This window comes from Rhizoctonia solani, chromosome 7 (assembly GCF_016906535.1).
Source record: "Rhizoctonia solani chromosome 7, complete sequence".
In the NCBI taxonomy this organism is placed as follows: domain Eukaryota; kingdom Fungi; phylum Basidiomycota; class Agaricomycetes; order Cantharellales; family Ceratobasidiaceae; genus Rhizoctonia; species Rhizoctonia solani.
Window position 1 is genome coordinate 1,706,450 of NC_057376.1, and position 15,134 is coordinate 1,721,583.

The 15,134-nt window shown below is 47.4% G+C and overlaps 6 protein-coding genes across 6 annotated transcripts; 3 read left to right on the forward strand and 3 right to left on the reverse strand.

Annotated features, from left to right (window-relative positions):
* Positions 1 to 285: 285 nt before the first annotated feature.
* Positions 286 to 1,372, reverse strand: RhiXN_06716 (flavin reductase-like domain protein; the record flags this gene model as incomplete). Its single annotated transcript, XM_043326532.1, has 5 exons — positions 286 to 435; positions 487 to 684; positions 753 to 972; positions 1,026 to 1,124; positions 1,179 to 1,372. The coding sequence occupies 5 exons, from the start codon at positions 1,370 to 1,372 to the stop codon at positions 286 to 288; spliced, it is 861 nt and encodes a 286-aa protein (XP_043181964.1).
* Positions 1,373 to 1,760: 388 nt separating this feature from the next.
* RhiXN_06717 (mitochondrial intermembrane space import and assembly protein) lies at positions 1,761 to 3,858 on the forward strand (the record flags this gene model as incomplete). Its single annotated transcript, XM_043326533.1, has 16 exons — positions 1,761 to 1,941; positions 2,016 to 2,027; positions 2,083 to 2,163; positions 2,216 to 2,271; positions 2,318 to 2,370; positions 2,429 to 2,439; positions 2,489 to 2,498; positions 2,551 to 2,651; positions 2,708 to 2,736; positions 2,790 to 2,910; positions 2,969 to 3,037; positions 3,088 to 3,233; positions 3,288 to 3,335; positions 3,385 to 3,403; positions 3,457 to 3,566; positions 3,622 to 3,858. The coding sequence occupies 16 exons, from the start codon at positions 1,761 to 1,763 to the stop codon at positions 3,856 to 3,858; spliced, it is 1,284 nt and encodes a 427-aa protein (XP_043181965.1).
* Positions 3,859 to 4,093: 235 nt separating this feature from the next.
* Positions 4,094 to 5,057, forward strand: RhiXN_06718 (mitochondrial intermembrane space import and assembly protein; the record flags this gene model as incomplete). Its single annotated transcript, XM_043326534.1, has 4 exons — positions 4,094 to 4,295; positions 4,347 to 4,383; positions 4,437 to 4,780; positions 4,840 to 5,057. The coding sequence occupies 4 exons, from the start codon at positions 4,094 to 4,096 to the stop codon at positions 5,055 to 5,057; spliced, it is 801 nt and encodes a 266-aa protein (XP_043181966.1).
* A 251-nt stretch (positions 5,058 to 5,308) lies between these two features.
* Positions 5,309 to 8,000, reverse strand: RhiXN_06719 (glutamate-cysteine ligase catalytic subunit; the record flags this gene model as incomplete). The annotated part of the gene is made up of 13 exons (XM_043326535.1): positions 5,309 to 5,387; positions 5,448 to 5,568; positions 5,622 to 5,739; positions 5,801 to 6,079; positions 6,112 to 6,494; positions 6,552 to 6,699; positions 6,758 to 6,874; positions 6,924 to 7,078; positions 7,132 to 7,271; positions 7,327 to 7,623; positions 7,677 to 7,741; positions 7,792 to 7,803; positions 7,851 to 8,000. The coding sequence occupies 13 exons, from the start codon at positions 7,998 to 8,000 to the stop codon at positions 5,309 to 5,311; spliced, it is 2,064 nt and encodes a 687-aa protein (XP_043181967.1).
* A 400-nt stretch (positions 8,001 to 8,400) lies between these two features.
* Positions 8,401 to 9,578, forward strand: RhiXN_06720 (Chromatin associated protein KTI12; the record flags this gene model as incomplete). Its single annotated transcript, XM_043326536.1, has 6 exons — positions 8,401 to 8,437; positions 8,487 to 8,627; positions 8,678 to 8,969; positions 9,024 to 9,186; positions 9,257 to 9,356; positions 9,385 to 9,578. The coding sequence occupies 6 exons, from the start codon at positions 8,401 to 8,403 to the stop codon at positions 9,576 to 9,578; spliced, it is 927 nt and encodes a 308-aa protein (XP_043181968.1).
* A 2,054-nt stretch (positions 9,579 to 11,632) lies between these two features.
* On the reverse strand, positions 11,633 to 14,203 carry RhiXN_06721 (betaine lipid synthase; the record flags this gene model as incomplete). The annotated part of the gene is made up of 12 exons (XM_043326537.1): positions 11,633 to 11,657; positions 11,725 to 11,959; positions 12,028 to 12,154; positions 12,208 to 12,408; positions 12,459 to 12,551; positions 12,614 to 12,812; positions 12,925 to 13,120; positions 13,198 to 13,417; positions 13,472 to 13,604; positions 13,662 to 13,732; positions 13,765 to 14,057; positions 14,122 to 14,203. 12 exons carry the CDS (start codon positions 14,201 to 14,203, stop codon positions 11,633 to 11,635), a joined length of 1,875 nt encoding a protein of 624 aa, XP_043181969.1.
* Positions 14,204 to 15,134: the final 931 nt, after the last annotated feature.

The following is a 15,134-nucleotide window of genomic DNA, read 5'->3' on the forward strand; positions in this document are numbered from 1 at the left end:
TTCCCTAACACTTCTTACGTTTTATTATATTCCTGCTTGTTTGTACCCAAACCTGTGTTTTTAGCTGTGTAAATTTAGAATGCGTGAATACAACAAACTTTTGCTTTAATTAGACTGACTATATAATATCCCAAACTAGAATCAGTTGAGGTATGCTTTCAGGTCATGGAATCAATCGATCCTGATGGGATGATACATCACTATACGCCGACTTATTTACAATTTAATCTTCAATCGTTTGGGGAGTCTAAATGCGTTCCTCTTGGTTACTTTTCGAACACAAACTCAGGTAGGAGAACCCACAGACGCATGCCTACTCTTTCTTCGGGATTTTTGCAACGTCTTCCTTGATATCATTCCAGACAGGCGCGGGATTTCGAATCCTTCTCCAACTCGTCCATAAGTCGTACCTCCCATGCGAGATATAGCTCTTAGCTGGACACAAAATGATCATCCAGTGATTAAGAGAGGAACCATTCAACTCACCTTGACAGGATCAACCATTCCAATACCCTTCCCATCGTTGACCCATACGTCCTTTCGGACATGAATAGCTTTTACGTGACCTAGCACCAGAGTTCCAGTTACGGTATTCGAGCCAGGAGGAGAAATGTCCTGGAGTGAAAACAATTCGCACTCCATGGAAAAGGCACTCTCTTTGACTCTCGCAGGTTTCACGAAAGTCTTGAAGGAGAAAGTTAGAGTATCAGAACATATAGCTCCAAATTGTTGACTCTCGGGGAGATGCTCACACTCTCAGCCTTGGTCAAGCCCGACCCCACCCATTCTTCAGTTTCATAGGGGGCATCTGTACTGCACCAGTTGGCACCTTCAACCCAGGGCTCGCTAATGATATTGACAGTAAACTGCTTCGTTTCGCGGATGTTAATGGAAGAATCTTTGTGGCGAGTTGGGCCATGGGTAAAAGACACCGAAACCAAAGGAGGATTATGGCAAACCATCGAGAAATAGCTAAACAGCAATGCATATAAGTACATATATGCATAAGAGTCATGACTATGCACCTGAATGGAGCTAGGTTGGGGGTTCCGCTGGCGCTCAAAGAAGACACGAAGGCAATCGGCCTGGGAATAATTCCTGAGATCATAAGGCGATAGATATCTCTGGTGAGACCCCATCAGTGAGTGGACATTGTGATGAAGAGGCCCCCCACGCACGCAGGTTTCTCGTTGCCGGTCTCAAACGTCTGCCATCCTCCTTCATAGCCTTTGGCCCATTCTGCAGCGAGAGCACTGGGCCCGTCCTCATTAAATGGCTGCCCGACTTTCCAGTCTTTGTTGGGCGGTAGGGTATATTGGAATGCCGGCTCCGGGTTAAAATCGGCCCTGGGTGCATCACGAGTTGTAGCCATTTTACGGTTTGAGCGGTTAACTTGGCTTGTTGAGAAGGCCAGAGACAACTTGGGTCGGGGATGTGGGAAAGCAGATCGAGGAATGAAGCTGCGAACGCTATGCATGAGGGGTAATCGTTAAATAGGTCCCGGAAAAGATCCGTTACGGCTTTATCAGAAACCCGGGCCTGGGAAACTGACCCCGAAAATAGGAGCTGTTGGTCATCGACGCTGAGGTGCCGATCGAATACGATGAGCTTCTCAGCCACAGATGTCGTTTCAAAAGAGAGACGATCACGTGCTTAGCCATTTGGGTCTGTTTGTTGGTAAGTGCAAGATCCATTCAGTTCCCAATTTCCATTGCACAGGCTATCTTTATTTCTGTTCTTGCACTCAAACTTTCATAATCATGCCCAAAGGCAAAATCACTAAACCTCAAGATGACCCGGAGTTTGATGAACTTGAAGAATCAGAGGAAGACTATGAATATGATGAAGAGGAGGACCAGGGATTCTACATCAAGGCTGCTTTGAAACCTCCCAATTCTCACCCAGTGTCCTGCTACGATTTATACAATCAAATCCAAGAAGGTGGGCTTTCTTCATACTATCTGCTCGCCAACACGCAATGGACACGAACGTACTGACGTGGATGTAACCAATAGGTGTTATATCATGTGAGTATACTTATGTTCATACCCAACATCAGTTATAATGTGTGTTTTCTCCCAGTGGATGCGGATTACCAACGCGACGTTGTTTGGAACGACGCGAAACAGAGCAATCTCATTGATAGTGTATACAGGGACTACTGTAAGTACTTGGTTCAGCTGAGTTTATGGTGGCTCTGAGGCTTTTCCACTAGTCATACCTCCTGTTTTGTTCGCAAAACGCATAGGAGACGATGGCGAAGAAATCAAGGTAGCTCATCAAATGTATCTGCGATAGAGAACTAACTGTCCGATAGGTTTGTATAGACGGCAAACAACGTCTCACCAGTATCCACCGGTTCATGGATGGGTAAGTGGGTTGCTACCTGGAACAAAATGGCGACCTGACATATATGTCTCCTTGCCAGTTATATACCCCGTAAGTCTCAGCATTATTGCCGAGTCGATCTGTACTTACGCGTTTACAGTCAAAGTTGAGTACGTACCAAAAGTCAAGCCACTGGTTGAATCATTTCTCACCGTGGGCTAGCGGAAAGAGCTGGTTTTACCAAACACGGGGGAACAAAGCTGCCAAGAAAGTGATTCCCAACGGTTGGAAGAAACAGTTTGCCTCGAAGCAACTCATTGTCGGTAAGTTGTTCCTCTACTCCCAATCATGCATAACTAACCGACATCGACTGCCATAGTCGAGTTTGCGGATCTCTCGGACGCAACAGTATGAACTTTACATCGTCACACAATAATTGCAACACTCACGTGGCGCTGTAGGAGCGTGATATTTTCCAACGCGTCCAGCTGGGAATGGCGCTAAATGAGGCCGAGAAGCAGAAAGCCATCTCATCGCCTACAGTTACTTGGATACGTACCATGGTCACACAGTACTTTGAAGGTATACCTATACCCATTTACTTATTGCCAATGCGGTAGGATTAACCTATAAATCATAGGAGACGACGGTATCCCTCAATTCATGAAAATGAACATGAGGCGTTCCAAAGATTTTCAATGTGTAGCACGTGAGTCGCTTGCTTTGGGTGCTATGTATTTGGATCTCACAAGATATTAGAATATGTCTATATGGCCAGCGCGTTGCCGGCTTTCGATTCTCCCGGGACTGTTAAGCTTACGAGGTTCTTGGGTCAACAAGACGAAAGAAGCGATGCATTCAAAAAGCCTGTAGAACGGGCGATTCGAGATTTGCATAAACTTGTGGTAAGCAAATAACTCGAGTCTGCTGATTACATTTCACTAAAAACCACTCTAAAGCAAGATGAAACCAACCTCAAGCTGACCGGGGCTGCCGCAGTAGCACCAGTGAGTATCTTTAACCTACAACGAGACATCCACTTATTAAAATTCATAGATTGAACTTGTTCACATATGTGGGTCTGTCACCAAACTAAAGTTGAGGGATATTAAGATCCTTTGTTCTTAGGCCTGGTTTGTCTTTTGCTCAAGGGCAGATCCCTTCGCACCATGGCCGGTGCGATTGGTAAGATGCGGACTGTCATCAGAGGGAAACATATTGATGTCCGGGCTAACACTGTAAGTACACCACGTGTATGTCTATTGCGGTTGCTGACCATTTGGGGTGTATAAGCGTGTTGCTAAATCCTTCGCCGAGCACCTTGAAACCCTTCAGGCGCCCGGTATTTCTGGCCCCGAAACAGATTGGCAAATTGATACCTCAGCCGCTCGAGCGGCTAAAAAACGCAAGGCTGATGATGATGATGATACGGACATGGCGTTCACGAGCGATGATGGTTTCCCAAATGGAAGCGCCAGTAAAGGCAAAGCAAAACTCAAGCCCCGTCCGAGTGCTAAAAGCAGAGTTTGAGCGTGTCTTGCGTCTTTTTTGTCCTTTCTTGACGGACTACTGCTGTCGTTATTTGAGTTGTTATACATACAGGCTAATGGATCGTGTGGACCCGTATTGCTTTGTCATGATCGCTGTTTGGGTCTAATGATATCATAGCGCTGTGATCGGTAATCCAATACTTTTTTGTCGACTTTGCCCGAACCGAGTTCTCCCACCGTCCTTCGTCTGAGACCTGAGACTATACTTACTTGCCATGTTTGCGGCTCGGAATGTTCTTCGTGTACCACTTCGCTCTCCTACTCTGCGAAGGCCCATTCATTCCGGTGTCCGAGGAGACTGGAATCGCTCATTAGCTGGTACTATTGGGTTCGTTGCGGCTACAACAGCAGGTGCAATTGGCACCTATGTCTCCTATAAATCTGGTGGAAACACAAAAGAAACCCTTGGCGAAAAGTGTAAGTGCTCTTGCCCGCAGTCAGCCAACAAATGAGTTGACGCATGAGTAGATCCCGAGGTGCGACGCCCTCCTCCTACCAAATCGGCGTCCGAATCGAACAGTAAACCATCTGCTTCAAAAGCCGAGAACACTTCGGTAGACAATCAAGCCTCGGTCAAATCCTCACCTTCCGAACCAGGATAATTGAACCTTCTGGCGACGCACCTACCCCCCAAAAAGATGGAGAGAACGTCCCAGAAGGGGGAATGGACGGTCTTGAAGCCGATGCTGCGAACCAAGGAGCGTTCAACCCCGAGACGGGTGAGATTAACTGGGACTGCCCTTGTCTGGGAGGCATGGCCCATGGACCATGCGGTCCTGAATTCCGAGAGGCATTTTCGTGCTTTGTATACTCGAAGGAAGATCCCAAGGGAGTAGATTGCGTTGAAAAGTTCAAAGCTATGCAGGATTGCTTCAGAGAGCATCCCGATGTCTACGGCGAAGGTGCGTTGGAGGGGTGGTATCAGACGAAAGAGTGCATATATTCATATATTCATGTCCAGAGCTTGAAGATGACGACGAAGCACCTGATGCAACCAAAGAACCCAAGACCGAAGGTGGCGACGAGAGCCCAGTCGCAGGCGACGAAAAGAACACCAAGTCTGTCGCGGGTGAGGATGCGCCTGCTCCTCCTAACCCGGCTCCCGAGTCGCGAACCAGAGCTCCGACCGCTAATGTCGCTCACGGAGAGACCCCTACGAAAAGCTCTGCCAAGCACTAAACTGGACGTGCGTTGATTGATGGATATCATTCATTTTTCATTTGTACAACCACCACTCACTCGACTTTATTCAACCTAAAAGGGCCTTTATGTTTGCCTCCATAATCATATTTTAACTTCATTGTCATGACTGCTGAATTTGTCCAAGTACTAATTACACAAAAAATCCATCCACCCAATGCTCACAATGCATTAAGAATAAAACAAAGAAAAACGATATCTGTCTATAATGTATACGCGAGAGAAAATATCTATAGACAGCCGTCGTCGAGTTTAGAGCCATTGTAGTAAGAGGGCAAAAGATCCGGTTCAGCTCGCACGCCTCGTTCACTATTCGGATGGGTTGGTAAGTAAAATACGGATGGGCCAATACTAGATCCAAGCGCTCACATCTCATCCATCGCCTTGACGAGATCATAGTTGATCTCTTGAGACACCACCGAATCGAACTTGTATGCCGGATGAGAACGAATGAAATTCCGAATCCATGTTGCGGGTGTTTGAAGGGAACCTAACGCAAATATAGTTGAGCAGTGTATTAGAACCAATTAATAGTATTCATACCATCTGCACGGCGCTTGATCAAATCAAGATATTTCTTCATTTTAAGTTTTGCCGTAAACTCGACGTTTAACGAGTCGAGATATGCGTTCACGACACCGAGCAAGCCGGGGAATGATCCCTATATGCCGAGAAACCAATCAATCTCCCGGCCGCTCCAGAGTGCATAGAATAACACGAACCTTTCCATTAATAATCTCGTTCATGGTCATTTCTTCATATTCATCATCGACGGGCACAAACTCGGGGAATTTGGGTGATGGGCAGCGGGATTGATCAGCCGAGAGGGGTGGTGACCGATCAATGGGAGACGAAGCATGGTGGGAATGTCCGTTTGCCCGACCGTTAGAATGTCCATTAGCATGTCCATTTGAATGGCCGTTTGAGTGGCCGTTGGAATGCCATTGGTATGCCCATTTGAGTGACCGTTGGAATGGCCGTTCCCGTTCCCATTCAAATGGCTAACAGAAGGCGGCCCAGCCCTCGGCCAAACCCACTTTCTAAACCAAAACTTCTCACCCCTCGCGGCATTCCTGCGCTGAGCCCTCGCCATATTTTCATCGACCCGGCTGATGGGGATATAAAAGTTCAAGCCAAAGCTCAAGATTGCTCTCGAAAGCAACACAACGAAAATCGAAAAGGCCGCGTTTTCGAAATCGGTCGGCTGGACTTCCATCGTGCGAAACTCGACGCGCCATCCGATTGCACTCCCGGCTGGGGGTGGTTTGAAGCGGAGGGACTGCCAGTTGGTGGACTGGAGTGATTCAAAATGGTCCGTGGATTGGGTGTCGTCGAGGTCAATGGCTTCGGAGAAGACCACTAGTGGATCACGGATGAAAAGATGAGCGATATGTTTGGCCAAGAGATCGTCGATGTCTAGCAGAACCGGTGTTGAGTACCCAACCGATTGCAGAGATTGGTAATTGGACTCACTGTTTTCGCGTAAGCGCTCGTAAACCTTGTCGTCAACCAAGACTGGGACATCATTATACTCGGGACGATTATTAAAATCTTGCGAGAGATACATATCAACGCTACCATATCTTGACTTGGGGATAACGTATTTGTTATTCTTGAGTGGCTACATGATGTCAGATAGGTCAGGTCACAAGGACAACTAGACAAATGTGGATGCGTACCTTGAGTCCTCGCTCTTCTTCAGTTCTATCGTCCACGCTTCCAGAGATAATATCCCATCGGCAGTCTACGTCCGAGAGATATCCCCGATACGCAGGTGCAGCAGCGGTCAGCGCCATCTACAAATCGGTTAGCTTATACTCGTTAAGGTTTGCGCATATAACATACCAGGATGGGCGCCACGGGAACTAATGCATCGTAAACCGTGCGAGCTTCGTTGACGTTGCACGCCTGGAAGGTAATCTGCAAGCAACAACAGCCCATACCAAAGCCCATAGCATCAAGGTATATGTGGTCCGGCTTGGCAGCACCATCCCGTGCCTCTGTTGCAGTGTTTTAGAGCTTGTTTTAAGTTCACATAAGCTAATCTACTAACCATGATCCTCTGGGTATATGTTTCGGTCCCACGGGATAGTAGGATCAATAAATGGCTTAGGGGTATTTGTGTCAAAGTAGATAGGAACGTTGATGGCAACCTTGGAGCCTCGGCGTCTCCTAATGTTGGCGGTCAAGGTTCTAGAGCCGTTTTCGGTCAAGGCAAAATATTAGGAATAGCCAGGGCGGTACTCACGGGAAACGTGCGTGGGGGTTCGTAATTTCTTCAGGCAGGAACAAACTATGGCTGGAAGTTGCGCCGGCCGGATCTGTGGGAGGGTCGGTGAAAACTTCACGTACCCCTAAACGGGGGAAAGACGTGAGTGTCATCGGGACTTCGTGCGGTAGGAGATATGCCTTGGCCAGCTTGCGTCGGTATCGCATGTTGCGTTCCACTTCGAGCAGATTGGAGACTGTTCCATTGTATGGCGCTCCGGGGGTGGACTCGAGCATGTAGCGGCCATACTCTGGGTGGAATGTTGGGACAGATCCACTGCGGTGCAAATTGAGCAAATAATAGATATAGTGATCCGCAGGTGTACTCACGCAGAAGCCGGGGAGCCATTGCAAAGATCGAGAACGACATCCTTGAGTTTGGCTAAAATCTCGCTCTGACGCAAGGAAGTCGGGCATTCTTGTTGTCATCGTCATATGAAACAACCATATACTCGATCTAGGGGATATTAGCATTCGATCGTACCGCCGGCATCGGGGCCTTACCTCATCCCCCCAGAGCAGCGTATCGCCCTCACGGTCCTTGAGCTTTCGCCAGACGTTGAGGAACTGAGTAATACCGTGCTCTCGGATATAGTCTGCATGTTTCTTTCCTTCTTCCCAAGAGAGCGGTGTTCCAAGAAATAAAAGTCCCATTGTGGAGTAACTCGGTGGTAGTCGGGGGTGGGGGTTGCGAGCTATGGCGTGCTCAGCGATTGCAAGTCTAATAAACCTATTGGAATTCGGAAATGCTCAAATGATTCGGGGTAGGGATAACGCTGTCCGAAATGACTAAGGCGAGACAGAGGCGCAGGCACAGCGGGAGTAACAACATCGTATTTATAATCACCAGGCCTGGCTATGACGGTCAGATGAAAAATGAACGTCAATTGGAAGCCATGACGCTTTGTAACGTCTTACTCATCGCAAACCTTGTTCCCTGATCTGGGACATTGTCCAAGTGATCTACCTCCACACCAAATGTGTCATTCTCGTAAGCGCCGACCCCACCATCGAATCAGCTGCCGACCTCTCCTGACCACCATCACAATTATCCATGGCACTCGTGACCTTGTCCGGATTTCCTTCTTCCGGTGGGTGGAGACAAATATCATCCCACCTAGTTTTACGTATGATGCCTAGGAAAGACTCGACGAGCGGAACAACTCAAAGGATACCTTGAGCAAAAATTGCAGGAAAATAGCGAGAATGAGGAGACCAAAGGATGGAGAGTATCAGTGCTGTCAGACGAATTATTGAGTATCCCGAGAAGCTCATACGATGGTGTGTTTGACGCCTCGTTGTTGCCGTATCAATTATAATATCTTGTACAGAAAGCCGGCTTGAGAAACCGGCACGTTCAGCTCTCCTCTCGGCCATCGTTCGGGATCTTTCCAAGAACACAATCCTAATAGTTGATTCGTTGAATTACATCAAAGGATTTCGATATCAAATGTATTGCGCTGCACGAGAAGTTGGTGTTCGAGTTGCTACCGTGGGTCCGGCCCGTTATCCTCTCCCCGAGCTGGTAACGATAATTACTTTACCGAAAGTAGGTATTTGTGGTGCCACTCTGAATGTGCAAGGAATGGAACCAGAAGCGGGAAGATCGATATATGATGCGACGTAAGTACATGTGATGCTGCCAATTTCGCATCTCAGTAATCCATGAATAGATAGATTCGATAACCTAATCCAACGTTACGAAGAACCAAACTCGATGGTCCGGTGGGATGCGCCTTTATTCACCGTACCATGGTCAGATGAGACAGTTCCTGGAGAAGATATTTGGCGCGCAATCACACTGGGGGACAAACGACCCGCAAACCAGGCTGTAGCTTCCGTACGTCTCGCATATAATTACTACCACTACCACCATTACACACCCTTACTTTCTCTTTCTTTCTCTTCAGATCGCCAAGCCACCTTCCGATGCCCTCCAAGTCCTGGACCAGACAACAGCATCGGTCGTAGGCGCAATCATGTCTGCTCAATCAACCTTGGGAGGAAGTGGTGGCACAGTCTCACTCGTCGGGAATAGTCCACTACCCAACATCACTCTCCCGAGTCGACATGTCTCGCTTCCCGAACTTCTCGGCACAAGCGCCAGTTTGTCGCCGCTCGGAAAAAGGCAGTTACCAAGGCTTGGCGGGGAACAAGGGCGAGATGGATTGGGATGCTGAGTCTGTTGCAAAGAAATTTGTCGAGTACCTGGAAGAGAACTTGGCACCTTGAATGAAATAGTGATTTCCTTTTGTATTGTTACGGTTGGTATTGTTGGTCGAGCGAAGCTTATAGGCGGAGTGGAAAGCTGGTGTGAAGGCTGTACGAACCTTCAATCGAGTCTTCAGGTCTGTGAGATTTGCAGTGGGTGAGTATATATACACACCCATAGTTAAGAATGAATGCGAATCATTGTGCATGATTCCTCCAATAACACTAGTACAGTATATCCAATTGGTCGAGGCCAAATCCAATGCGAGCCAACGGGATCGATAAACGAGTAACATATAGCTGTAGTCGACTCAAATATTCATATATGGGATAGTATCGAAGCTACAGTGGAATCCACATTTACCAGGGTCACGGTTAAAAGGAGCACCTCCCCTCGGCTGAAGAATTCATGGCCGGGAACTCACCCTCTCTGAGTAACCCACTATAACAGGATTTTTTTTTTTCGAATAGAGCGCGTTGGCTGTTATGCATTATTGGTTCTTTTTCAGATTTAGAATAAACGTATATCAGACGCAGGTTGCGTTTTCATGCTCCTGTAGTACAATATCAAATCGGTTTGGTTGGGTGGCTATAATGACTGCAGCCACATGGCTCCTGAAAGTATGAACCAGAGGGAGGACCAGTAAATCCTGCTCAACCTTACTGATATATAGCGATGATTAATCAGGGGCAGCTATATGCACGAGTATCACTATCGAAAAATCACAGAAGGCATGGAAGACCCTTATTGGGCATCATGATTTGGAGCTCGATCAATGATGGACAAACGAGCATGTCAAAGAGACTTACTATGTTATCGCGCTCATTGGGGCGCTCGTAGAAGCGGTAGGTCGTCGTAGGCTTGGGAGTGGCACCCGTCCATAAAGGAAGAGCAAAACACCCCTGGGTTTTTAGCTCTTGGTAGTATCTGCCATACAGCTCAAGCTCTTGAACCCATAATGTATATATATTATAGGGACTACTACAGCGCACTAGGTTTAGTGCTGGCAGCGTGATCGACTGACGGAAAGTCAATAACTGCTTTGACAAATAAAGGGGGGCAACTTAAAATTGCCATTTATAATCTGCCCAACTCTCTTGAATTTTGACTCTCATATTGATCGGCATCAGTAGCTTACGAAGACGCTTACATTCCTTGAAAACAGATGAATATACTAGCTAGGTCGTCGAAACTCTGAGTAGTCCATAACTCCGAGTTCGTTCAAAAATACAAGTATTGACCGGAGCTCAAGTATATTCCTTAGATTAAATCTGACGCTCAATATACAAAGTCTCTGACTTAAAGGTAAAGCCTACGCTACTGTATGAACTTTGTTTAAGCCTATTCGATCTCAAATCTAATCATATCTTTAGTTCTGTGTGAAAGCCACTGCGTCAATTAACGATACGGAAGTTCTCTGAGAAACAGCCTTTTAGTATTAGTCAGAAACCTACCGGAAGTCCGTATATATCTTCGAGATTTTCGCGGCCTCCTCAAACAATCGGTCAGAGTCATACTAACAAGGGTCTCTGTGATTGTCTGGGTTAAAAATTTCCGGGTGTTTACATAGACCGTTTTCAGCACGTTTCGTCAAAAAATATGTTCCCTGTGCACTGTGGTGTGATAAGATCCTGAAAGTCAGTACATCAGTAAAAGATTCCTTTTTTCAGTAGGATATGGTCTGAAAATTACAATGTTAGTATGCCTCCCTCAGCATGAATCAGAGTATGGAAGAATTGATACCTAAAATCAGTATGTATTGATCTTGATTTCAGCTCAATTCTCACTTAAACACACGCACTGATTTCCAGCATTATAACCTTGTACAGTGGTGGAAGTTCGCATACTTATATCATACGGTGTAAAAAGTTTAAGAGAAGCGCCCCCATGTTTGTATGCGTATGTTATATTTCTTATTTGTCGCTTTTCCGATAAGCATGGGTAGTTAGCTTGAAGAGTTTTTAATGAATATCTATAGTAGTGGGGTGGCTTGCTGCAGCACTACGATTCAGCCCGGGGAAACATGTTCTCGCACATGCTTGTTTCAACTTTGATTCACATATACTACTCACCCTTACGCCTTCCAAAACGATGCATACCTGTAGAGACGGCAGGTAAACATGACCACAAATCCGCCAAAACAAAGTAAGAAAAAAAGGAACTCACATATTGACTCGGTCGATGGCTCTCTCCGGCCCAGTTCTAACCCCTAAAGGCGTCAACGAAAACCCGTTCCGCTCGAATACCTCACAGTACCACGGCTTTCTCGCCGCTGATCTCCAAAAGACGGCATTGCCTGGTAACAGCACGCGCCGGAGTTGCGCGACTTCTTCTTCTACTTCTTTTGCACCCGGGTCAAACCAGTCAAGGTGATCCATTATGACCGCGTGTGTTAGTTGGCCTGGTGCATTCCGCACAGAACACTATACATATTTAGGCATATTGAACGAAGAATAGGGAAAGGCGTACTTGGTGATAGACTCGTGTGCAACCTAAAACTTTCAAGTCTCTCGAAATTATTTTCCCGTAACTTGTCGAAACCTTGTCGAGTCAAGTACGCAGGACATGAAGTGGGAGCATATCTCCCCAGTAAACACTATGTCACGCATATAATCAGTATAGTCTTCAACAAGCAAGAGACAGACTCACTAAAAGGTAATGGTAGGCCCCAGTCTTCAACAACGCAGTGCCAGCGATCGGATCCAAGGTATCCCTCGCAAACTCGTAGCAGCTCCCTTCATTCAAAAAGGCCCGACGTTGAGCCAACGGTACCCCCAGTGCATTCCACAAGAACGCCGGATTGTTGAGAACCAGTTTGACGAACCAGTTACTGAGTAGTACTGGCCTCAACTGCAACACCCATCAATAATTGACAAATAAACGCAGAGGCAGGGGCATACTTTTTCGCGCCAGATACGAGCCTGCTCCTCAATCGTATCAACATCGCACATCCTCTTGGCATCTTCCAAAACACCCCCCAGAGCAAGGACCCACTTTAAACCCCAAGACCTATCAGAACATAACTTGTAGATCACCTGCCCCCAGAAAGACGTACCTGCGTGATCCGCAGCGCCCAACCACTATACCCTCTTCGATAAAACGACTTGTCAAACGCGCTTTGGTTCTGTTTCCAAAATTGGTACGCAGCGCTCGAGAGCCATGGAGAAAGCTCCCATCGAGAATATGTTTGAAATCGGGTAGTTTTCCAGAACCGAACATGTCGAAGAACGTCGGATGAGAAAGGGTACGTAGAGCTGCCAGTTTGAGTTCAACTAGGTGTCCTTGGCTACCGGTCACTCAGTCTCAGTTTGGGGTGAAATTAGAGAGGAGGAAGAGGAGGTGGACACACCAAGGGTTCATATCCACACAATGTATCTCCTCGGTCCGGCAGCAATAGCATAGTGTAACGCATTGTCGCCTGCACTGGATATACACAAGATCGAGCTATCCTTTGTGAGTTCGAGATGGTTCATATCCTCCATCGGGTCTTCCCATGTAAACGCATAGATGAACGTCCTAAATTCATTGTGCACCGCGTGGTGTAATATGGAAGGCGCCATGGCTATGGCACGTGATCGTAAAATCATTCATGAAGGCATGATAAACTTACAGTTTGAGAATGATAGTGGAATGCACTACTCGGAGGTACGACTTGTTCCAACTGGGTATCGGCTTCTACCTCTGAATCATTCCCGTCTTCTCCAAGCTTAATAACGGAAGCGACCCTCTTCAAACCACTTGTCGAAGCAACCGATTTAGGCGAGTAGTTCCCAACCGAATTTCCAGAGTCGGTTTCAAAGGCCTCGAGCGCCGCCGAGACGTTGACAGAACGAGAACATCCAGCCAGACATAGTACGGACTACCCAGCTTGGAGTCAACAAAAAAAAAAAAAAAACTAAGAGGGGAGGGGGACATACATCTGAATAAACCAAGGCAAAAACATCCCGTTCCTTCCGTTCAGAATCTTGACCGTCCCAAACTTGTACTGCAAGTAATCTCTCCGACCGGGCGAAAGATCAACATGATCCAGATCAAACCACATTTGCCTGAACGAGAGACAAAATAAAAATCACTTATATGCGCTTGATCGAGAAACAACATACCAAAACCAATGTCCCAGCCATCCAACCACCTTGCCCACACCCCCAATCGACTCTTCATGCAACCCCGCACACTTCCGGGACGCGTAAAATCAACAACACCCACCAGTCCAGTCGGATCCAACATCCGATCGACGCGGTCGAGTAAACGGTGGTAGGTCGGGATCATCGAGAGCGAATACGAGAGCGTGACGAGCGAGACCGAGCCGATCAACGCCGACTGATCGTCGGGGAGACGGAAAGTGCATGCGTCGGAATGGATGATGTGGACGTTGGTCCAACCTTTGGTCGCAAAGCGTTTGCGCGCGATTTGGAGGAGCGGTTCGCATAGATCGACGAGGTAGATGGCGTCGAATTGTTTGATGGGCAAGTAGGCGTCCATTGTTTCGATGTTCCATCCTAGAAACGATGTGTTTTAGCAAGGTGAAAGAAGGAACGAGGGACGAAAGAGGGGTTGACTGACCTGTTCCTCCTCCAATGTCCACCCAGACCAGGGGTTTCGTACTCTTTCGCTCTCGTATGTGTGCAGCTGCAAGTTTAAGCATCGTTGTACGGCCACGAAGTAGCCTGTGTCGGGTAGAATCGTATATTTCCGCTTGGCCTTGGTAAAACTACGCCGCCCCTCCATCAGTAAGCGGGATGAAAACCGGTTTGGAGAGTGTAATAGTAGTACCTGATCCAATCGGTCCTGCTGGTTCGCGCTCTTACCCAGCGGCCTCAAAAAGCAATGCCATACGAATCGAAGTGGGGCTTTAAGTGAATCGTACGACGAATAGAGCACGACGAGGCCGATGAACAAGGGCCATAACGTGCTATACGACTTGACGTCCGACTCGGGTCCATCACTCGAGTACCTACAAGGCCAACCCATTCACTTCCGAGTAAGAGAAAAGAAACCAAGGCCTCACGACGAGTTTCGACCGGCGCCAAAGTGTAACACCCGACTCATCCCTAGCGTAAACTGGGAAAAAGGACAAGAAGGGTGGGAGGGGGGAAACAGCTCGACTCGCACTATTCTCCTCTCACAGCTGTCCTCCTTTTGACACCAACTCACTAACCCACCACAGCGCACATGTCTAAATTGCGAGAATACATGATATTATCAAGAGTGCACGTTCGAGCCACCTCGGAACGCACGTGGTTGGCGCTTAAACTTGATTCGGAAATTGACACCATTTGATGAATGGATCCGTCGGGGCGAGGGTCGGTGTCCCGGGCTGATAGCGTGCGCGTTGGTGATTGGGTGGATAGACGAATGTGGGGTCGGCGGTTGGATTTTGAGAGGGTGGTGCGGGATGTGTCAGCGCGTGGAGGTGGCGGAGAACGTGATTGGTTGAAAGTTGCCACCGCGCTGTTATCTCAGAAAGAGGTAATAAACGTTTATTTTTTTTACGAGCACTCGTTTGGGATTGGGGAAGCTTGTGCTGAACCACGAGGTAGAAAGTTCCTGTTGTCGTGTTTCACATTATCTTCTGG